The sequence below is a fragment of the Enoplosus armatus genome, chromosome 19, assembly GCF_043641665.1.
Source record: "Enoplosus armatus isolate fEnoArm2 chromosome 19, fEnoArm2.hap1, whole genome shotgun sequence".
NCBI classification, from domain to species: Eukaryota; Metazoa; Chordata; class Actinopteri; order Centrarchiformes; family Enoplosidae; genus Enoplosus; species Enoplosus armatus.
The window spans coordinates 9,337,218-9,360,063 of record NC_092198.1 but is presented as its reverse complement, the minus strand read 5'-3'; the positions used below and the strand labels follow the sequence as shown (position 1 = coordinate 9,360,063).

Below are 22,846 nucleotides of genomic sequence, written 5' to 3'. Positions count from 1 at the left end.
TTGAATGACCATCGTCCGTCAATCAAATGAAATAAAACAAATTCCTCGGATGCGTGGCCGATACCCTCACAAAGAAAACAACCAATGAATGATTGGAACGTCAGGGACTATTGTTAGCGATAAGCCAATGAATAGCATTTGGAGGCGGGACAACATGGCAGGGACTCACTGTACAGAAGTTAGCTCATGAGGTGTTAAACTGTAACGTTACAACAGTTTAATAAGAAAATAAACTGTGTTTGCCTCCAACAGAAGACGTGTTTATTGACCTATTAAAACCTTCTTTACGTTTACTTATATTTAATGTCCAGCATAGATACAACGGTGTCGAGAAAGATGTGTAGCTAACGTTAGCTCACGAATGCTAATGCTCACAACTTGCTAACTTAGCTAACAAGTAAACATGCTGCATCAACTAGCCGTACACACTCGTACACACGGAGGTGAATGAAAGACAACGTGGCGTGAGGATTACTTACTTTGGGGCCCAGACGGCAGGGATGAAGAAGTGGAACAGGCGAGAAGGGCAGCGACCGCACAGGCGACAAGGTGCTGGTCAACGCCACGGCTGGTACAGAGACAACCGGCGAAGATCAACACAAGACGAGCAGTGGTATGATAAACGAAATATTGACACACATTTGAGGTAGTTACTTAATCAATACTGCCCAGCACAGGCAGTGTTTGTGACGTCAGTAACTGCCATTCATCCTTGGGTTAATATCGATTGGTGTTCTGCTCACAGGTCTGGACATAGTGATGCAGGGCCATCATTCAGAGCATCTCAGAGGAGATCCGACAACCAGTCAGCCTCTTCCTCGTCCCACTCATCCTCCTCGTCTTCCTCGTCTTCCTCATCTTCCTCCTCCTCCTCCTCCTCCTCCTCTAAGACCGGCAGTGCTCCACCAGGTCAGTACCAGACACCAGCCCTCTTTATAATTGACTAAACATTTGGGCCATAACACATTACAAGCACTGCATACTTGTTAGTGACTGTAAGCTATGAGAGCAACAGTTTCATATTGATTCTTCTCAATCATGAATCATGAAGACTTTATCAGAAAATACAGATCCAGCTCTTCCAGATACAAGATAACCAAAACTTGAATAACAAGAACAAAACGTGCTCATGCGTAATTTTACCACCTGTTCTTTTGCCAGAGCTGCCTGGTTTCTACTTCGACCCCGAGAAAAATCGTTACTTCCGCCTGTTGCCCGGACACAACAACTGTAACCCACTGACCAAAGAGCAGCTGCAGGTGAAAGAGAGAGAGAAAGAAAGAAACAAGATGCTTGTGGAGGATGAAAAGCCCAGAAAAGTGAGTCTGTTGTGGGGGGAAAACTATTAAATCCCTCTCTAGCTTTTAGTGGTACGGTGTTGTTTCTTGTACTTGAAGCTTTAAATGTCATTGTCCTCGAAACAGAAGCTTATCACAGTCACAGACAGGATACATGTAGTCATATAGACTGAATTCTGTGTAGAGCAACACACCAGAGTTCATCACTGATGGTGGTGGAGGCAAGCAAACCTCACGTCTTCTGGTTTATTTCAGTAGAGGAAATATAAATTTTCTGTTGAAAAATGATGGCAAGGAGCTATGATCTCTTGACATGCACACATACACTGGGCCTGGACCTGCTCCATGCATGTTTAATGATGGGACATGCGTTATCTCTTCATAGAAAGCGCCAAGAACAGGACTGAACACTTCGCTGTTACTGCAGAAAAGATACCTTGGCCTGTTAAGTGAGAACTCCTACTGCAGGTACTGTATAACACCGCACATGCACACATGGACGTAGAGCTGCTCTCCTTGTATCCTATACACATTACACTACCCACAGCTGTAACGCATTACAGAAAACCTCTTACAGAAAGTTAGAAAAGTCTAACTTTAATGATAATCAGCTCTGTATGTGTAGAGCAAGTTTTCTTTGGAGCATTGCCGGCCACTAATGATGATGCTAATCAATTTTGACGTGGCTTTCAAAAGTCAGAAAAAGAAACAAAAACGTGCTATTATGTAATCAAAATATTGTGCTGCCTGACAGTTTGAATTATATTAATTTAATTCACATACAGTTACAAATGATTTATATTAATCCTGTGGGTAAACATTTCTATAAATAAATAAATAAATAAATACACACACACACACACATTCTCAGACAGCTGAGAGGAGGTGAGTAAGTGATTCTGGTCAAGTGGATTGTCTGCAGATGGTTTTAGTTGGTGTAACCATGGTTACCGTGTGTCTCCAGGCTGGTCCATGAGGTGAAGGTTAGTGGAATGAGACGCCACAAACTGGAGATCCAGAGCACAGACAACAGCAACCCCAACACTGACAACTTCAGGCTCATAGTGGTGAGAACACACACCGAAACACAAGACACGCTAGGGCTAATACTATATTATATTGATATTATATTATATTATATTATTAATATTGCAGTTGTAATAAATGCACTGTAGAAACACATTTTTCTATGTAATTTAGAGTTGGAAAAATCCTAAATTGTTCTCTAAACTAATTTTTCCTCGTGTACTTTGCTGGTGTGCATGTCCTCTCTAAACTCAGCCCTCCCTCTTCCTCCTCGTCTCTCTCAGGGGGACTCGGCATGTGAGCGAGTGTTCACAGTCAATGATGTCTCACACGGAGGCTGCAAGTACGGCATCATGAACTTCAGCAGCAGCAGCCGGGGATCTCTGTCTGTGGAAATGTGTGACAACCTCTACTTCACCAACCGCAAGGTGGGAGTGTTTCACAGGAGCTGGAGCAGTGACTCTGAATATATTTAATGTAGTTCACTGTACCCATGTTCTGCCCTACAAACCTTGTTAGTTTGGTTTATTGTGCCTTTATATTTAGATTCATCTCATAAGCTAGAGGTGTCAACGATCCCTTGAATCCCTTCAAAGCCCATCGCATACATAGATAAATCAGTTTTGACTGTGGAAATGTTTTAATTCTAGCAGCAGTGTGTTTTGACAGCTCTTCTCTGGCTAAATGTGTTTCAGGTGAATTCCATCTGCTGGGCTTCAGTCAACTACCCAGACTCGCACGTCTTGTATCCTTCCTCAGCTTTAGCAGTGCTCTTACTCAGTCTGCTTGTCTTAAAACTCAAGTGCTGCCTGTATTTTCCTTGACTGAGCGGACTGCCAGGCTGTGTCTGGTAGGAGTGGCAGACACCCCTGGCTGCGTCAGTTTACTTCCTGCTTCCCTCTTCAGCAACTCCAACCCAGGTTGTTCTGAGTAGAATCTTCTTTGTTGATTGCAGTTACTTTGCAAGGTTTTATTGTTTGTTTATGTCCCCATTTTAACACTCTGTCCTCCTCTCTCCTCAGACCAGCCTGGGATGCTGTGTAGCTTCAAGATATCCTCTGCCTGGTCTTGTGCTTGGTGCCTCAACCCCCAGTTTGACAAGACCTTCAGCACTGGTCTGTCCAGCTACAATCATTTGTCTTGCAACTCATGATCAAAAATGATATTCACAACCAATTGTAGTGAGATAATTGTAATCACCGACTTTTAGTTTTGAGGTGTTAAACTGCCTCTTAATAATTTATCTAGACAAGAGAGGTGGTTGCTGACAAATCTCATATTTAATGATGATTTCCTTCTCAGAAACGCATAAATCTTAAATAATTACTTGTTCTTGCATGTGTTGGCAGGCCTGTCTCGTAGGGTGATAGTGAAAGATGCAGAGACGGGCCGAACGCAGACATACAGCACTGGCAGCGACGTCTTGGCTCAGCAGTTTGCCCTTAGGGTGAGTCATCTGTTACACTGAAGTGATTTAAAGCATGTTTGAGTTCACTTGTAACATGCTGTAGTATAGTATGTAGAAGGACAATGTTAGAAAGAAAAGAAAGGCCAAGTACCTCTTGTTCTCCCCTAGGTCCCTGTGCTGTTTAATGGTTGCCGATCAGGGGAAATCTTCAGCATTGACCTGCGGCAGCGCGGCCGCAGGGATCAAACCTGGAAGGCCAGCCGCTTCCATCAAGAATCAGCCATCACCTCCGTACACGTCCTGCAGGACGAGAACTACCTGCTAGCTGCTGACATGCTGGGCCAGGTCAGGTTATTGGATTGAAAATTAGATTTAAAATTTTTTTTTAACAGTGGGTCATACTTTGGGTCCTGTTGTGAACAATTAGTTCTAAATTACTAGTATGTTGACTATGTTTTGGTCCTGAGATGAGGCTAATGTCCCACGTGGAAAAATGTGGCAGCTACCATGTGTTTGTCACTTCAGGACAAGTCGGATGTTAACAGCTTGGAACAACTATTATTTCTTTAACTTTGTGCGTTTTCTTCCTTTATGAGCAGATTAAGCTGTGGGATGTGCGAGTGACAAAGCCAGTGCAGGAATACAAAGGCCACTACAATGAACATGCCTACCTTCCCATCCATGTCAATGAGCCTGAGGGGCTGTTGTTGGCAGGTAGGAGAGGACAAAACATGCTCTATCAACATGGTGACAACTGTGAAACTATTTGGCTTTCAAAATGTTAACCTGACTTAACCAGAGAGACACCAGTTTTACATCTACTATGCTCCGACATACTCAAGATTGAGCCATCACACAGTTGCAGATAAAAATACACTACAGCCAGATAAGGCATTTCAGAAGTAGTTTGAGAGAACCGAAGCCTTCCAAAGATGTCTCATGTCTCTCCTAAGGTGCTTTCCAACTCTTGATTGGAAAAACAAAACCCTCATTTTGCATTTCCTCCTCCTCTGTTCCTTCCTCAGTTGGTCAGGATTGCTACACGCGGTTATGGAGCCTAAAAGACGGCCATCTACTGAGGACTATCCCATCACCCCACCCGGCCGCAAACGACCTGATCCCGAGCGTGGTCTTCTCTTCCAAGTTGGGTGGCTGCAGGGGGCTCCCCGGCCTGCTGATGGCCGTCAAACACGACCTTTACTACTTCCCTTACAACACCGACTACCAGGAAGGAGGAGAGCATCAGGCCGGCTTTTAGGAAAAGACCCAAAATGCTTTAGGAATAATTTCTTAAAAAGAAGGACAGCATAATTTTGTTGCCAAATGTACGAATGGAGTTATATTCATATACAAAATCCATAGGTATTTTATAATTGAAAGGATTCATTTCATTTCCACAAGGTTATACTGAACGTTTGCTGGGAAGATGACCTCAGAAGAGTGACGTTGAAGTCTCAGGGGAATGTTATTTTTGACCGACTTGTTTGTGCCAAAAGGAAATAGAAGTGCTACATACATGAGAGCACATAATTACTGCAGTTAAGTCTGTGCTCTCTAACCTTTTACAAAAGTGCACTTACTGGTGATGTGATTGATGACTTTAATTTCGTTTAATAACATATTCTAGGATTTCTTTGATCTGAAAAGGATGATTCTGCATTTATACTGTAAATCAACACATTTTCTAATTGAAAAAAAAAACATCAGTAAACAGTGATCCATTGCATTGTATTTGCTCCTAAATGACACACACAGACATGAGTTTCTGCAGTTTAATATATACTGTATGAGCATACATGAGCATAAAGGTACTGATTTGTTCCTTGTGATATTCATAGTCATTGAACATTTCTCTCTGAGATGAGGACAGCGATGAGAAAGTTCACTGATTCAGGTCAAAGTGTCATTTTCATTTTCATTTGTAGACATCATGACCAAACCAAATCTCCCTGTCAGTTAATGAAAAAAAAAAAAAATCCCAGGTCCCTTCAGTCAGATCTCAGGAAGCCTACCTGCATCATGTGTTATATTTGTCAGATAATTGTCAAGTACAGTCTTGTTGCAATAAAGGCAACCTCCAACAATGCTCACGTGGTGCTCCTAGCTAACTAGCTGCACAGCCTGAGTTGACAGAGTAAAGGTTTACTCTTCTAGTTATCTCCTGTTTTGAGGGGCCAGCCTCAAAGATGGTTTGCAGTCTTTTCTATACCATATTGCCACCGTGAGCCAGCCACTCTATAAAAGCAGTTTCTGTTGCGTTTCATCCCACTGCAGTCAGATTTGTCTTGTTAACAGATAGTAGTTTTGACATTTTAAAAACAAAACGAGGCCATTTACAAATTTCCCTATTAAAGTAAACTCCCCCCCCCCCCCCCATATATGTATATTCTATGTAAAATTTAAAACCGTCAATGTGGACAGCATTATTAAGGCTGTTCTATTATGATCTGCCCATTCAAATGCACAAACATCCACAAAGGATCTAGGATTATATAAGTAGTTATTACTAAGTAATGATATAAGTTGGAATGCATCTCGGTGCTACAGTACGTCATTGGCTTCTGACTGTTTAAATCTCCTTGGAGCCAAAGAGTTGCAGGAAAGCTAACGCTTGCAGGGCTGAAGCAGAGGGAAACTACTGTACATCCATTCAAACAAGCATCAGAATGAATAGAGGTGGCTCATTTTTCCTCCAAAAAACAGCCCTGAATACTATATCCAGGACTCCTTCAGAAACAGTCTTCGAATCAAAGTGCTTACCTGGAATCAGTTTAAGATGTTCAGCCAGTACTATTAATAAATGGTTTACACATGTAGCCCCAGACTACTACAAAAAGGTGCTAATAGTACTAGTGTGTCACACTGGGAGGGATTGTCAAAGGGGGTCAGGGTTTCATGTGCATCATTACAGATTTCAAAGGATCAAAGGGGTATATGGAAATTTACCTGAACTGAATTGTAAGCAAGCACGTACAATACTCACTGTCATAAAACATCAAGTCGTTTTATCTCTCCTACGTTCTTGATATTCAAGTCTCACTCTGACTGGTATTGTTCACAGTGTAAAATATAGGCATATTAAAGTGAAATAGCATCAAGGGACTGACGTGACGCGAGGACAGCGTTAAAAAACAAAAAACTGAGTCCAACCTGCCACAGACAGTCTAGCGGCAGCTGAGAAATGCCACTAAAAAGACGAGGGGGAACTGAAGCCTTTTATTCCAAATGTTGTCAATTCCAGTTTTCGCAGAGGCCCGCATCTTTCACCATCCCCCACCCTGACTCCTGCTCCTCGTCCTGCTAGAGCTCCCCGGGTTTCTGGTTGCAGCCGTTGCAGACCCTCACTGGGTGGTCCCAGCCGCGGGAGGGCACGGCGCGGCGCTCCTGAGAGCACTCGTCGCACACGCCCTGGCCACAGGCGCGACAGTGGTGGATGGAGAGACGAGGGGAGAACTCCCTCTGGCACTCGCTGCAGGAGTGAATGTCCTGGTCTGGGACCCAGTAGGCTGGGCGAGCCGCGTCCTTCACCAGGCCTGGACGCAGAGGAGAGGAAGCAGCAGTTGTTATTGTGACTATATGTGTCCACTGATTGAGCAATTTGTGACTTCTAATATTAGAAGCCTCTGGTACTGTGAAAAACCAAAGACCCTCAGTCATTTAGGGATACACTAAAACTGCTGCTTGATAGAAAACACAAACAAGTAATGTTTTTATTCTTCATGACAAAAGCTGAAACGAATTAGCTGATGAAATGATTAATCGATTAGTTGACAAAATTAATCTCATTAATCTTAGTTTGACAATCAACTATTCGTAAATAACGTAAAAGCAAAATGATGAAACTCTGGTTCCACCTTCTGAAATATGAATAAATAAATTAAGAAATATAAATGAAAATATAACTTTCATGATTGTAAATTTAATATCTTTGGATTTTGGGCTGTTGATGTATAGACAACGCTTAGAGAACGCTTTAGAGGTTTTGTTAATGTAGACAGATCTAATGCTCACCGAGAGGTATGTCGATGGCACCAACTACAGCTCCTAAAGTGTTCTGAACCGCCTCCCCAACCTTCCTGGCTATCAGGGTGCCTCCCTCCTCCTCCAAGGCAGCATCCAGCAACTCTGCAACAGGGAAACGTGCACACTCGAAATCAGCCACACACACACGGTTACGAATCACATCCATGACATTAAAAACAAATATTAAGAATGGCTGAAAAGAGTTGAATTCAAAAATGAGGGACTCAATTACATACCAGTTGGGATTCCCCTGTTGTGGAAGCATGCGTCGCAGACTCGGACAGGTGCGAGGCCCCAGCCCCTCTCCGGGACCGGCCGGGTTTTCGAGGAGCAGGAATCACAGAAGCCCTCTCCACAGGCTCGACAGTGGTGCTTGGTGTCGTTGGGCTGGAACTCTTCCCCACATTTATGGCATTTCTGCAACAAACGCAATGCGGATGACGTGTGAGTCTACGACCTGTAAAGTGTAAGATTTTGGACCCTCTCAAAGTGGAAAAACTAAATTACAAAGTTGCACTCATGGCTCCGTTTCTTATTTCACTCTGTGTTTGTATTTCTTCTGGTTTTAGTCCAGTTTCTAGTTTACGTACCAGGATGAGGGAGTTAGGTTTCCAGTAGGTGGGTGCAATCTGGTCGGTAAGCCAAGACGTGACTGCTTTGGCAGGCTTGACGCTGAGTTCAGACACCGACTGAGAAATGTATTTGACTCCATCCAGCAGCCTCTGGGCTGCGTTGTTGTTGTCTTTCAAAAAACCATCAGACTGAGAAGAAGGCAAGAAGAAGAAATACAATAATCTGTCACTCTAAAATGCTAATAGGCAGTAGCATAGCCTTACAGGCTGACATATAGCAGGATTTATGGTTGCCATGTATGCTTCTATACTCAGCACTTTTAACTAAGTAAGCTTTGAGCAGCATGTTAACATGAAAGGGAATCTACATACAACCAACTGGCAGGAATATACTGCAAATGAAGCTCGCAGTGGACGTGACAACATTCATTGGATTTAAAACCTTTGAAATCTTGGCTTGCAACTTTGTTTAATTGGTTTAAGCAGAATCTCTTAGGCTGTTCCACTGTGGCCTTACCCCAGGCCAGATGTGCTGGATCTCTGTTCGGACCACTGTTTCCACTGGGTCCTGGTTTCCATACCAGTACTGCCTGCTTCTGTAGATCACTGCACAGTTGGGGCACTCGATTACATATCTGGACAAAGACAAAAAAAGATCTCAGTTCCAGAATCATTGGGTACAGATTACGTTGCCTCTTGCTCTGTATTGTCTTTACACTTTTGGTTGTTTTAGGTGTGAACGGGCAAAAGGTTTCAATTCAACAAGTGGGTTGATCACACTGTGCTTACAAGGAGGCCATTTCCAATCATTTTCCAAAATGACTCTGTGGCAGCTGGACTCACCCAGACCAAGCGTAGATGGCCAAGCCAAACCACGGTGAGTCAGACGAGGCCGTCGTTTTGGGAACCACTATGACCTCCTTCCCTCCCTCGTAGCAGCCCTGAGAAGTTCAGCACAGACACTCAGAACCTCATCAAGCAGGCATAATTCAACACATGCACGTGTGGCATTTTGGGGTCTGTACTTGCCTTGCAAGTGTAGATGCGGTTGTCATACTGAGCAGAGTAGCGGCAGCGATGTTTGGCTTCGTGGTCGAGTCCTTCCTTCAGGTGATTCATGCTTCTCTTACAGCCCGAACTGAGAATATATATAAATATTTAAGAAATATATTAACGTTGATGCTTTGAGGGCGACTTTCAACAAACATACTGTTGTATTACGTAGTCATTTAATAATTGCATTGTTTCCAATGTTGTCATTTATAGAGCCATCAGAGGAAAATTACAAATGCAAACTAAATGTAAACTGCCCAGTGTTGTACTGAGAAAAGCTCCTTCATTATACCTCAGAACGCTGCTTTTTATTTTTATTTTTATTTTTTACACCTTTTCCGTTATGTTCATTGTGTAGTCTCACTGTTTCTAATTTCTACTTTTTGTTAATAAACTACAGTTGCAGCGAGGAAAGAGACACCTACCCACAGCTGAGGCAGAGGCAAGAGCAGGTAAAGTACTCATCCGGAAAGAACGAGTTATTGATCATGTGCTCATCTGGAATGTCGCCACTGAAGCTCTCGCTCAGGGCCTGAAGGAAGGAGCCAGGAGGAGATGGAGGGACAGGAAGAGTCACTGACGTTCACTCTAAGTAATTCTGTCTACATCACAATACAAACTGTCCAGTGTATGTAATACGCACGTCTTCGTACAATAAAGCATCCTTACCTGCAGAGCCTTGTAGATGACGCTGGCAGAACGTGGCGAGCGGGTGGTGTTGTTATCCAGCTGTTGCTCCAGGCTGCGCAGCAGACCACTGAAGTCCGTGGGAGGGTTGTAGGTCCGAGTTCCACGGTACTGGATGGAGCTGAATGCTTCTGGAAACAGACCCAGCTTCCTGAAACGCTCCTGGAGAAGACGCTCGGCCGATTCGGATGGTTTGTCTAGAGATGGAGAACAAAACAGAGTCAGAGACAGACGGAGAGAGAACATAAGCATCTTTAATCATTCTTATGCCAGTCTTGCTCGTTAAACTCCTACAAAGTACAGCCCAAAGAATAAAAAGAAAAGAGGGTGACTTATTTCATGTACCTGATCCTAGCAGCTTGGTGTGGACGGTCTCATGGAAGATGATCACTGCAGGACCCAGAGTGGACAACGGGACGTCCAGACCACAGCGGGTGGTGGTCGCTTTCAGCTCCCTGGTGAAATGTTTCAGGTAGGCATCCGATGCATCGCCAAGGAACTTGAAGAGATCGTCATGGAGACGGTCGGCATGGGTTCGGTAAATTACCACATCAGAGATAGCCAGCACTTTGAGGAGCAGCCGGGTTCGCTGACCCTGATTGGCTCCTGATGAATGACAACAAAGCAGTGAATGCCTGTTAACTGAGAAAAAAAGACTCCCACTACCCCGTTTATTTCATAATATTACGCAAATCCATACCAGCTCCAAGCAGTCCTTCTGTGTCGATGACTACCACCCGGTGCACAGGGTCCATAGCTGCCCACACACCCACGGTGCAGGACTCTTGGGTGGGTGAGGTCTTGAACACTTCTCGTCCAAGGAAAAAGGTATGGTTCAGGGTATGGGACTTGCCCTCCCCAGTGTTTCCAAAGATGGAGACCACCTTGAGGAGCTCATCTGGCCTGCAGTTCAGTCTGCTCACAAAGTCCTCCTCATCCTTCACCTGAGAATCCACATGACATCAGCCCCGTCATCATGACATCACATTAATGAGGGGCTATCAAAAAGACTAAAACATGCTCTGGAGCACATACCTGCATCTCCTCCCTCTCGTCCACCAAAAGGAAGCTGCACACCTTCTCCAGCTCGGCTTTCAGGATCTCCATCTCCGACTCCCCAGCAGTCACGCTGTTATCCTGGGGAGCTTTGGCAGGGGGGTAAGGTGTCAGAGGGTGCTTCCTCTTGTTGACTCCACTGTGGGTGCGTTTCTGGCAGTCCAAACACAGGTTGATCTTACAACCCTGGCAGCGCACAACTGCTCTGAGCCGTCCACCATTGACAGGGCAGCTGCTGTCACCTTTGCACGAGTCACAGAAAGGAACGTGGCCCGGCTCAATCCGAACCCGGTCGTGATTCCTCATCCGCTCCTGGCGATGGAGCTCCAGCTCGCAGCGGGCACACTGCAAGCTGCCGCACTCGTCACATTCAAACGCAGCCTCATCTGAACCCCCACATGCGTAGCTCTCCTGACAGCCGAGGACTGTGTTCATTCCTTTATCTACAGCTGGACCTTGACCACTCATCTCAAACCTGGCAGGTCAGGAATATACTCTTGGTTACTGGGAGCAACTAGGATTGCAAAAGCAATTCAGTGGAAGACACAAAGTTATGGCCCGATGAAGCAAATCTCTGACCAGATGTGATGTAACCTTTTTTGTTGCTCCAAAAAGCCACTTCACTCGTGTGCAATACTGTCAAAAAGTACTATGAAATGTACCTTGTTACTGCTTACTATTAATGAGGATATTCACTCTGTAGTATAGCAAGTCCAGGCAGCAATTCTAAACACATTTGTCCAGCCTAGTAATTACTTTATGTTTTGGCACAACAGTTTGCTAGCTAACATTAGCTGCATCTCTTGTCTTGTTTTAGTAGTGTTGCAGCTCACCTTACGATGGCAAGTTGCTATTTATTTGTAGCCCGATGTGTTTGTCATAATATCTAACATATACGTTCTGAAGCTCAGTAATAAATAGTTCATCTACCATTAAGCGACACAAAGAGACACACTTGTGAAGAAACAAACAACCTTCGTTTCAAACGACTGACCTAGCAGTGGCTACCAGACCGACGGACGACGACCGACTCGCTAACTGAAGTGCTGCCTCATCACAGTCTAAAACTGGACACGTACACTGTCTAACATCATACCGCCGACTGCCACATATGGCTAACGTTGGTGAGAAAGTTAGCTAGCTGAGCTATTTTGTGTCAGACCCCTGTAGATGTTGTTGCTTTTACATCAGCTGATCGGCTTGTTTTTATCCAGAGGTCAAAAGTCATACAAACACAGTGCATTTTGGGAAATGGAGGATTTGGGAGCTGCATAGCAGGACGATACCCGAATCCGGTTAAATCATGGCTTTTATTCTATTTGTAAACTATTGTCTTCGACGTTATAGTACATTTACTAACTTATACTCGCAGCATGGTTTCTAAACGCAGTTTTATTGTAGCTACCTGACTACGTAAACAAATACCGAAAGGATGCGAACCTTTACCCATAATGCTTTTCACCTTCCAGCTGCTGTAGGGTCCACTTTTATTTGTAACCGGCGCACACCGAAGCTCATACAGTTAGACGGAGACAGACACTAATGTTACACACCGTTAAAACGGTGTATCGTATATGTTTTAAAATTGAGTGTATTAAATATTTAAATGTCTCTGGTCGTTTTGAAGCACGCGGGTTGACAGTGCCCGCCCGCTGCCTTTTATACTTTATTTTAGCTAGCTTACTTTAGCAACATCCAACCGGAACAACCCGGTGTACGCAACGAGTGCAGCCAATGTGAGAATTGATTTTGGCATCAATTCAGTTGTACTTGTCCTGGGATTTTTTTTTTAACATTTACGTCGTTTCTTATTTTATATTTAACTGGAGACACTTAGCACTAACTCATATGTATACATGGGTAATTTGTATTTTCCCGTCTACGAAAAAAAAGAACACTTTTCATATGCGACTGACCTTGCCTTTGCAGATAGCCAAAACTAGCTCAATGCTAACCTGTCATCAGTGTTAGCTAGCTAAGCTAACTGTTTGTGTGTCTCAGAATTCACTTAATGTTCGCTTTTCTTCGACTGTTTTTGTTGCGTTCATGATGGAAGATGAAGCATTCACTGACATTAATGGCAAAGCCATATCTTTGGACTGTCAGAGTCACTCCGGCTTTTGCAGGGAGTTCACTGTCAGCTCCCCCAAAGTGTCCATCGGCAAGGTGATGGTGTTCACCTGCTCTGTTTGGCTTGTGGCATACGTTGTGTTCTTCTTCACAGAGGTGAGACAAATGAGTCGCATTGCTTTATAATGACTAGACCAAGTTTGACGCCTTGGATAGTTTTTAATGGCTGTAAAGATACCGTTAAGTGAAAGTAAAGTATACAATTTTCTAAACTTAATTGTATTACTGTTCTAACTTGCTTTCATAGCATTTTATCAGGGTTTTGTGTTAGTATTGTCCAGCTCCAGCAGCACTAATAGCTCTCCTATGATTATCCAAGATACTTCTAATGGACAAAATATTGGTGATGCTCCTTGTGATCTGTGAATTTAAATGATCAGAATAGTCTTTTAGTATTTGAGTGGGATATAATGATTCATACAAACATGTTACACTGAACAAGACCCGCACGTGAATGTCTTGCAGAACACAGCCGTCCTGTCCAGTGCTATATTCATAACCCTGGTTGGCATGATGCTTCACATCCACTTTGTGAAGGTAGACCACGAGTCCCTGCTTGTGATTGGCTCCTTAGGCATTCAGGTGTCCTCCAGCTACGCCTCAGGCCGGGAGACCACCACATTCATTGAGATGAGCAAGATCAAGGATATTGTCATCAATGAAGCTATTTACATGGTGAATAAGGACATATTGCTTGTGTGCAAATTTACATTATTCATATCATTATTCTATTATTCATACTAGAGTTGTGTCAGTTTGTGCTTTTGTAAGATGAGTATATTGATGCCTAATGCTTTTATTTCAGCATCAGATCATCTACTACCTTTGTGTACTGTTGAAGGACCCCTCAGAACCTAATGCTGTGTCGAGTGTTGTGCCATTGTTTCAGGTGAGGTAGAATGCAAGGTGTGTAAGCACTTGCTTTTTGGTGTTTTACTTTTGGTGTTTTGTTTCTGGTTTACCTCCGATATAAAGGCGTTTGATACACACAGTGTCATTCAAAATAACCTGTTTCTAATGAACCTCCTTTCCTAATTTTTCAGAGTTCAAAGCCAAGGCTGAACTGCTTGGTGAAGGTTTACAAAAGCTGTCAGGAGATTCTTTCAAAGTGCTGATGACACTCAAGTCATACATTAGCAATGTTCCTGGTCATGCAGCATGCTTGTTATACTTCCTTGCTTAAGTAATCTTCTTTTCAATTGATGAATGCAGGTAGTTTTTCTTTTACGATTTGATGATGTTTATTTCTCCTTTTTTCACCTGTATGAATACACACGCATAATGTGAATATAATCTGTTGAATACAAAAGAAAGTGCTGCCATGTTTTAAACACCAATATTAGTGTAATAATGATTTTATGTTGTACGTCGTGTAGTTACTTGAATTACTGAATAGCACTCGTCCCAGACTACTTGAAGAGCCAAACCTTTTAACAAACCTTTTAGAAGATATAAATTACCTTTAACAATTTAGCCTTTTTACTTATTTATGCATTTAGATTTGAATTTACAAATTTTGCCAATTTCTGTATTTTATAAGCATTACCATACTGTATTTTTGATTAAAATAAATAAATAAATGTGATAAAACAGTATTGAATCAGTATTGTTCTTAAATGATTTGCCATCACTGGTGGGTAGTGTGTGAGGTTAATGTTTTTAAGGAGCTTTACTTTCTTTCTCCAGTAGGGGACAGCATCACTCTTACTCAAGAGCATATATCATCAAACATTTATAAATTGAATTCATGAATCACTTCAAATGAAAGCACTTCAGACGCACAGACAATAAATCATGTCCTTTGTTTGTTCACAGTGTCAATTACAAAAGCCAACTGCTTTTGAATTTATCCTGTATGTATGCAGAAAGCTTTAGAAAGGTGTTATTGAGGGAGAGGTATAAATGTGTAGTACAGTGTATGTACAGTGCATTTATAAATAAACATCTACGCCTTCTTCCTCAAATATATTTTCACTTCCTCATAACTACCTCATGTCTTTGCAGTTGGTCACATTTACCTCAGTTGCCTGTTGTCTTACTCGTGACTGTTGATATACCAGACCTGTTTTCAGAAATGTTACTCAAGGTTACCTCACATGCCAAGTGACGGCAATGACAGTGTATGCATGATCACGTTTGGCATGAGCTTTGTTGCAGTGGAATGACAGTTTGGTAAGGCCTTAACTCCTGCTTAGAGTTTATAATAAAGTGTAAGTGCTGTCCTGACACTAATTTTTTAAAATTGTAACCTTGTTAAATTGTAAATTCAATAATATATTATCCCAGTTGTTACCCTGTCCCTATAAGAAGTATGATACAACGAAACACATCCCGTCTCAGCTTAGTGCTCAAGTTCTAAGAAGTTTATTAATGTCAAAACCAGCACCCAGTGCTTACTGTAAAGCACTTTGTAACACTATAATAAATTGCTATATGAATACATTCAAGTGAGGATGTGTTCATTAGTTTCTGCAAGGAGCAATAAGTGTTCCTCTTCAAATGCCTCCTGGGTCTAAGTAATCTATAACAATATAGTTGAAAGTTTAACGGGTCTCCATTGCCCACAGTTTAAAGTTCAGAGCCCTTGTTTCCACCACTCGGCCTGTGTTTCCCCTCCAGGCCTTGTTTTTTCCATCCATTCTAATTCCCAATGACCATCTGCAGCTCCCAGTCAGACCTGTGTGTGAACTCCATCCTCCACAGGCCAACAAAACAAGCAGAAGGGTGTGATTTTCACGGGGCGAAGCGTTACGCTGCTGTGAAGAGTGGCCCTCTGACAGGATAATAGTCCCTCCCGGAGGTGCGAAACAGCCAGGAACCAGGCAGAGGAGAAAACCTGGGAGTGACCAGGGGTGACACCTCAGGGCTCGTGAACAGGTCTCATAAACCAGCAACCCCCCTGAGTGTAAATCATAGGTAGTGTGAAGGGTTTGGCAGGCCAAAAACACAGTGAGGCTTTCTTCAGCCAGAGGTGTGGACTGTTAATTACACCTGTTTATAATAGGGCTATAATTGCACAATTACTTTCGTGGTTCACTTCTAGCATTTCTGTGGATGTTGTAAACTTAAAAAATACCCAGGAATATATAGTGAAGTCCTGTTGTCTGTCCTTTGACAGCTGACTTTCATTAAATTTGTAATTCTTGTAGTTCTCTGTTATTTATAGGTTGGATGTGTGGTATCAGCTTACAGTGTTTTGGTGTAGGAAACTGGTGGTTTAGTGGAAGAGGAGGGATTGGACACCCCTACTGAGATGGGGAGTTGCCCCTTTACCACATGTTGTGCATACACACACTAATACACATGCACACACTCAAATCTACTCACACATCAAAACACAAACAACTTTAAAGGAATAGTTCAACATTTTGGGAAGTACACTTATTCACTTTCTTGCCAAGAGTTAGATGAGAAGATAGACACCACTTTTAAATATGAAACAACACCCAGCAGCTGGTTAGCTTAGCTTAGCATAAGGACTGGAAACAGCTAGCCTGGCTCTGTCCAAAAGCCGAATCCATCAACCAGTACAGAAATCAAAGCATAAAATGAGAATTCGCTAAAGACCGGGACCAGTAACTTCCTGGAGTCTCCCCTGGTTGCAGCTCCCTCTCAAGGAATAGTTTGTTTTTTGTGCAGACTTAACAAATGAGGTAGAACGTGTTAATAAGTGGGCTTTAGAGGTGGTGGTAGGTGCATTTTGTCACCTTCCTGCAAAGCCAGGCTAGCTGTTTACAGTTTTTATGCTAAGGTAATGTAATGTATGTCGTGAATATAACAGAAAATATATGGATACACCAATACATTTTACAGAAATTAATAGTGTGCAAACGTTTGTCATCTGGTGCAACAGACACTGTTTTCATATAGTGCTATGATTCTAAGAAGTGTTGTGTCTTTGTATTGTTTTTCATGTATATTGAGTTTCTTGCTGACAGATGCGGAAGGAAGAACGCGTCCCGCTATTGTTTGAAATGTGTCAGTTCGTCCAGTCTGCCTACAGGTCCTTACAGGCAGGTGTAACTTGATGTCTGTTTGGATTTGAATCTCAAAAAATCCCTCCCTCCTTCACTTCTCCCTCGACAGAACACGCGTACACAGTGTTGTGGTCTCACATGGAAGTGTATCCTCCTGTGGGTTGCTTATTTACATATTACCCGGCGAGTAATTTTCTCCATGGAGGATTTTACTCTGTCTGTCATGGAAAGTTAAAAAGATATTTTTTTCTAAAGATAGTGGAGAAAATCTATAATTTCTTTTGCATTTTAGGCAGACAATAATGTGAAGTTTCATTTCAATTTTACCCTGACTGTTTGTTATTAGAGCTTACCTTGGGGACTCTAACTGCAGCAACTTATTGTTCTTCTCCCTAGCATGGACAGGCTAATGTAGCCTATAAGAAGAGAAAGCAAGCTCTAGAGAAAATGTGTGAAATAAGTGCTTTTAAGACAATAAAGTGCTCAAATAAGATTTAAGATAGCAAGAACAAGTGTCCATAGACATTTATATAGATTTTCACTAACTGATGCATAACAATACACACTAGTATTTACAGATTTGCAAATTTACAGAAAACAGAATCTATTCATGCTCAACAGTGCTCAGCCTCCTCCACACTAAACTAGATTGTGTTCTCATTAATGACAACAGAAGCGCAGATAAGACTGAGCTGCAGGTTGGAGGATAAGACTGGTCTGCTGGGTGGCTTTGCAGAACCGGTCTTGGCACAAAGGAACATTTATCAAACTCTCTGGTACCTTTTTGTTAACATGATCCACTGATTAAAGGAACTGCTGCTACAGCTCATCGCGGAAAATGTCCATGATAGGTGCAATTTCTAATCCTCTACTACGTTTTTTTCTCTTCTTCTTCGAGCTGCAGGCTTGCACATGCTGTGCACCACATAAAGTATTATCACATTGTCTGTGAGGGATTTTTCACCTGCCAAAAAACTCCCTTCTATCTTCCTATTCAAATGATACAACTGCTGCTTTATGTCCTCAAATTAAAGCTGGATCCTAAATGGGTAGTTTGAACAAATGATGAATATTAATTGCAGTTGACTTTATAAAAAGTCCCAGTTATTGTTATATGTTGATACATGTTGAAAGACCACGCTGTAACTAAAGGCAGCGGCATTGTATTGCTTTGGACGTCTGCAACCTGTGTGATCAATTGTTGTTTCTTCAGGGGAAGACTCTTATTTGCTCAGAGAGCGGTTTCCTCCCCGGACAGGAAAGTTCAGTGCTGCCTTCCTTCTGTCCTCTCACGGGTGTCAATGTTGAACCTCATTGTTGAGGCTGCCCGAGCTTTAATCACCTCAACCAGCCGACAGCGTCTGCCAATTAGTGAAAATCTTAATGATACTAATATGACTCAGTTGAACCTTTGGCAAAAAGACAGCAAGTCAGTTTAAATGCAAATTACTTTTAAAAAGCACAATGAAACAAATGAAAGCTCACTCGTCTCAGGCCACGCCCTTGCAGTGTCACCTGGTAGATGTGAGGTAAGTGAGACGAACTTCTAGTCAGACTAGCTGGCAGCAGATAAGAGTGGAAGAAGCCGGCTCTACAGGTCTGTCAGGGGAGGTGACAGCAGAGAGCTACCTGCAAACACACATCCGTTTTTCTCCAGAGAGACGAGCCGAGCCATTGTAATGAGTGTGTATGGACATGTGGTTTTGTGTATGTATGAAGGCAGGTCTTAACTGCCATATTCAAATCCAGTGGCCATATTTGTGCTTGTATTGGTCTGAAAAAGTGATTTGATTGTCCCTCTGTTGTGTGTGTGTGTGTGTCTCGTCATTACGTTGCTCTATTCCCACTCTCACATCAGTCATACAGCATTGCTGTGTGATGACGGCTCCTCAGTTTCTTCATTTTCAGTGGTGCCGCAGTGTCTGTGACCAGAGATTGAGTCAGAAATAATGTGGTTTGCATAAAACTTTAAAGGCAATACATTTTTAAAAAGAGGGCCGTTAATAGAGCGGGTCTTCTAATTCATGGAGTGTTTGTTCAGTTTAGTTTTATTATAAATCATGCTGAAGAAGCAGACCACAAACAAACCCGCCTTCCTGTATGATTTTGGTGATGTCATTCTATGCCTTACTGCTTTCTCTAAAGCCTGCTGGTGATTCTTGTCTTTAACTTTTGTGTCCATTCTCATTGTGAATCACCCAAACACTGAAAACTCCCTGTAGACGGCTAATGACAGAGCAGTTTCCATCATGTCTGATAATAGATGCCCAGATATGTGTGTCATGGATAAGTACAGTACGCCTGCTCCGTAATCAGCTGTTGCAGAGATGCAAATTTTGAAGATGCTATGCCACTTGTTCAGAAATACCCCCATGGTTAAGCACATACCAATAGCACACGCTCCACACGCGAAATGACATCACATGTAACAGACAATGGACAGGATGAGTGAGCGAGGATTAAAATACAATTACAGTAAAGATAAAAGATAGGACTATAGGACTGTAACTTGTGTTCTTTTGAAAAGCTGAATTTCTCATTTCTCTTTATTTCTACATTGTAGTGGTTATAATGAAAAATGTGCTCCTTCATTGGTAAATGCAACATGAAAACGACCTGCCAATAGTAGAGCAAGTCTGTTACTGTTCATTTAAAGGGAAAATCACTAAATTACTACGTACGGGTTGAGGAAATACTCAGACCTCTCTTACAGCTTATACATATGGATACAAGGTTTTACATGAAAAATTACTTTATGTCATATGATTATCTTAGATAATGTAAACATTGTCTTAATAATCGTATATTTACTCGGAATCAACGAAGAAGGCCTCATTCTCTGGGATATAATAACTCAAGGGATTCACCCAGCAGGCTGTCTCATTATCTCGACTCTTGCAAAGCCCTGCATCAAGTTTCTCTTACGTCATGAACACATGACACATCCGCACTGTCCCAAGAGACTAATGTATCTGAAAGGAATGGAAACTTTGCATCTGAACTGCATTGCGATCAAATCCGAGATAATGAGTGTGGTTTTAAGAAAAAGGGCCCGTTATAAAACAGTGCAGGGTGTTGCTGTGAATTGGTCTTATTCTGTGTCAGTGATAATCTACAGCGTCTTCTTGTTTTCCTGACGTTGTGGTCAACAGGCCTGCTTTATGTCACTGCAGTAGTGTTGACATGGAATAAATTTACTCTGTTTGCCTAATGTCACAACATGTACACAGTGTTCTGGAGAGCTGGGACTGTATACCCTCTTTATTTGAGTTGCCTGCTAGTCTTTTAGCATCCTTGGTGAAAAACAGATCTTTGCTACAAAACTGCACAAAAATTCCACCCCATCCTATCAGATCATTAGCAACTGTATCCTGTTTTGGTTACATATGTCCCAAATTTGTGATCATATCCTCTATAACTATGTAGAGGATGACCCAGTTGAGATATCCTCATTTCACTGCAAAATAAGGTTTTCAGGACTCAATCACAGACAGAAATGTCTTTATAAGATTGATTGTGAAGTGATGTTTTTGAAGATTAAACTGCCCAACACTTAAAGTAGTTCGACAAGTTTGTGCAGTAGTGTGAATAATCGTATAATATATATAACATAACAACAACTATGAAAGGGGCCGTTCTGCATAATGAGTAATTTTGTTTTTGTTACTTAAAGCACATTTCCTGATAATATCATTGTACTTTTATTTGAGCAACATTTTTCAATGCATGTCTTGTTCTTGTAATGGAGAAGTTTTACTTTGTAGTATTTCCTTTATTTGAGTAATACTTTGATGTTTTGGGAAATGTACCTACTCACTGCCACTCTTGTGTCTGTAAACATGTAGCTACAGAGCCAGCAGCCAATTAGCTTAGCTTAGCACGAAGACTATGAACAGGGGGGGAAGCTAGCAACATCCACCTACCAGCACGTCTAGAGCTCACTAATTAAGACGGTGTGCCTTTGGACAGAACCAGGAGAGCTGTTTCCTCCTGTTCATAGTCTTTACGCTATGCTAAGCTAACTGGATGTCCAAATGGTCTAAGGTAACGTGATGTTCAAAAATACTGATTCATTTGCATGCAATCTCTTTGTCTCTTCCAAATAAAGGCGCCCCTACACACAGATACACTCCTTTGATGGTGACATAAACGGGCTGAGTAAGCCGATTTACTGTGCTCTGAGTAACCGGACAGCAACCAGTCACTCTCTGCTGAACAAGTGCAGGCACGCCTTATCACTCGCTCGAAAGTTGACTGAAACACACAATATCTATTGTCTGTAATCCATCAGACTACAATATGTGTTGGCAAATAGTCATCAATGTCTGCTTGTCCAGGTATTGGGGAAAGTGTGTGTATGAGTACATGTGTACCTTTTACCCACTGTACTGCAGTATTCCTATTGTCGTGTATCATTTAACTGTCTACGTGTGTATATTGGTACCTGTATGCATGCGTGTGTGTATCCACACACATGTAGGACAGGGTATGTGGGGCAATAAGAGTTGTGTCGACTTGCATCATGCCCTCACTTGCTTTACTGCCACCATGTGTGTTGTGTGGATGTCACAACACCCCCTGCCTCCCTCCTCTCCTCACCCCCCCAACGCCACTGTGAGAACACCTCACCCCCTTGATTCCCAGACGTGGACACACCCAATTTACAGACTCACAGCCAATCAAATCACACACTTATCATATACAAATGACACTCAGTATTGGCTCCTAAACATGGTTAACGGTAACTTTTCAAAACTATTATAATCAGAACAATGGCATATTATATTTATTGTTTATCTGTCCATCTCGTCTCAGACTTGGATACAGATTAAGATGAAGCTTGATAAACTGCATGAAACCATTCACTGCTTGATCTTTACTTTTTTATTTACTGTACCTTTGACATTATAAAATATGATAATATTATAACCTATTTGGGACAATAGAGAAGCAAATACTAACCCATATCAGCACATCTGAAGTGTAACCTGAATGTATTTCAATCTGCCATATTATACTGGATTACCCTGCCAATGCAATTTCATATTACTTATTCAGAATTTTTTGATCTTGTTTTTCAGAGAAATTCCTTGTCCTGTTCTGGTTACTTTAAACATTAATACATGCAATCTAAAACGGCCAAAAATTCACTCCCAGGATCACGATTATTCTCCACCTCCACCACTCTAATTTCACATTTGGACTCACGACAACAAGTATCGCTTTTAGCCATATGTTTTAAATCCACAACCAATTGTATCTCATAATGATGATTGATAATGATGCCTAGTTGTGTCACACAATCCTCAACCGAGACATTCAGGGCTTCTCACAGAAGAACAGATAGCCGTTGACTCTTTTAATTCAAATCAGAAGGAAGGTGTTAAGATCTGACATAGATCAGTCCTACTCTCTACTCTGGAAAGATAATACGGTCGTTCGCTGGAGCTCTTCAAGAGAATGGCTTGTCAGACGTGTGCTGCAGGGAGGACAGTGTGTTGATAAGATTGTGACACCTTTAGTGAGTAAACCATCACTCAGACTTTCGTCAGATTACTTCTGTTGTTCGTCATAGAGACTTGCACTTACAATAGACATGACATGATGATTTCACAA

General features: G+C 42.1%; 3 protein-coding genes across 3 annotated transcripts; 2 read left to right on the top strand and 1 right to left on the bottom strand.

The window, feature by feature from the left end:
• The first annotated feature begins 163 nt into the window (after positions 1-163).
• Positions 164-5,858, top strand: wdr21 (WD repeat domain 21). The gene is made up of 13 exons (XM_070925685.1): positions 164-613; positions 746-909; positions 1,162-1,319; positions 1,684-1,766; positions 2,263-2,365; positions 2,609-2,752; positions 3,020-3,069; positions 3,165-3,244; positions 3,347-3,439; positions 3,674-3,771; positions 3,901-4,077; positions 4,332-4,446; positions 4,758-5,858. Exons 1-13 carry the CDS (start codon positions 501-503, stop codon positions 4,988-4,990), a joined length of 1,611 nt encoding a protein of 536 aa, XP_070781786.1. The 5' UTR covers positions 164-500; the 3' UTR covers positions 4,991-5,858.
• A 1,174-nt stretch (positions 5,859-7,032) lies between these two features.
• zfyve1 (zinc finger, FYVE domain containing 1) lies at positions 7,033-12,185 on the bottom strand. The gene is made up of 13 exons (XM_070925775.1): positions 12,118-12,185; positions 11,103-11,598; positions 10,768-11,011; positions 10,413-10,673; positions 10,050-10,264; positions 9,806-9,912; positions 9,357-9,465; positions 9,171-9,268; positions 8,845-8,962; positions 8,346-8,516; positions 7,992-8,172; positions 7,744-7,857; positions 7,033-7,265 (listed from the first exon to the last, which is right to left on the bottom strand). Exons 2-13 carry the CDS (start codon positions 11,589-11,591, stop codon positions 7,033-7,035), a joined length of 2,340 nt encoding a protein of 779 aa, XP_070781876.1. The 5' UTR covers positions 11,592-11,598; positions 12,118-12,185.
• Positions 12,186-13,169: 984 nt separating this feature from the next.
• On the top strand, positions 13,170-14,784 carry pigh (phosphatidylinositol glycan anchor biosynthesis, class H). The gene is made up of 4 exons (XM_070926215.1): positions 13,170-13,349; positions 13,719-13,928; positions 14,059-14,142; positions 14,297-14,784. Exons 1-4 carry the CDS (start codon positions 13,170-13,172, stop codon positions 14,366-14,368), a joined length of 546 nt encoding a protein of 181 aa, XP_070782316.1. The 3' UTR covers positions 14,369-14,784.
• Positions 14,785-22,846: the final 8,062 nt, after the last annotated feature.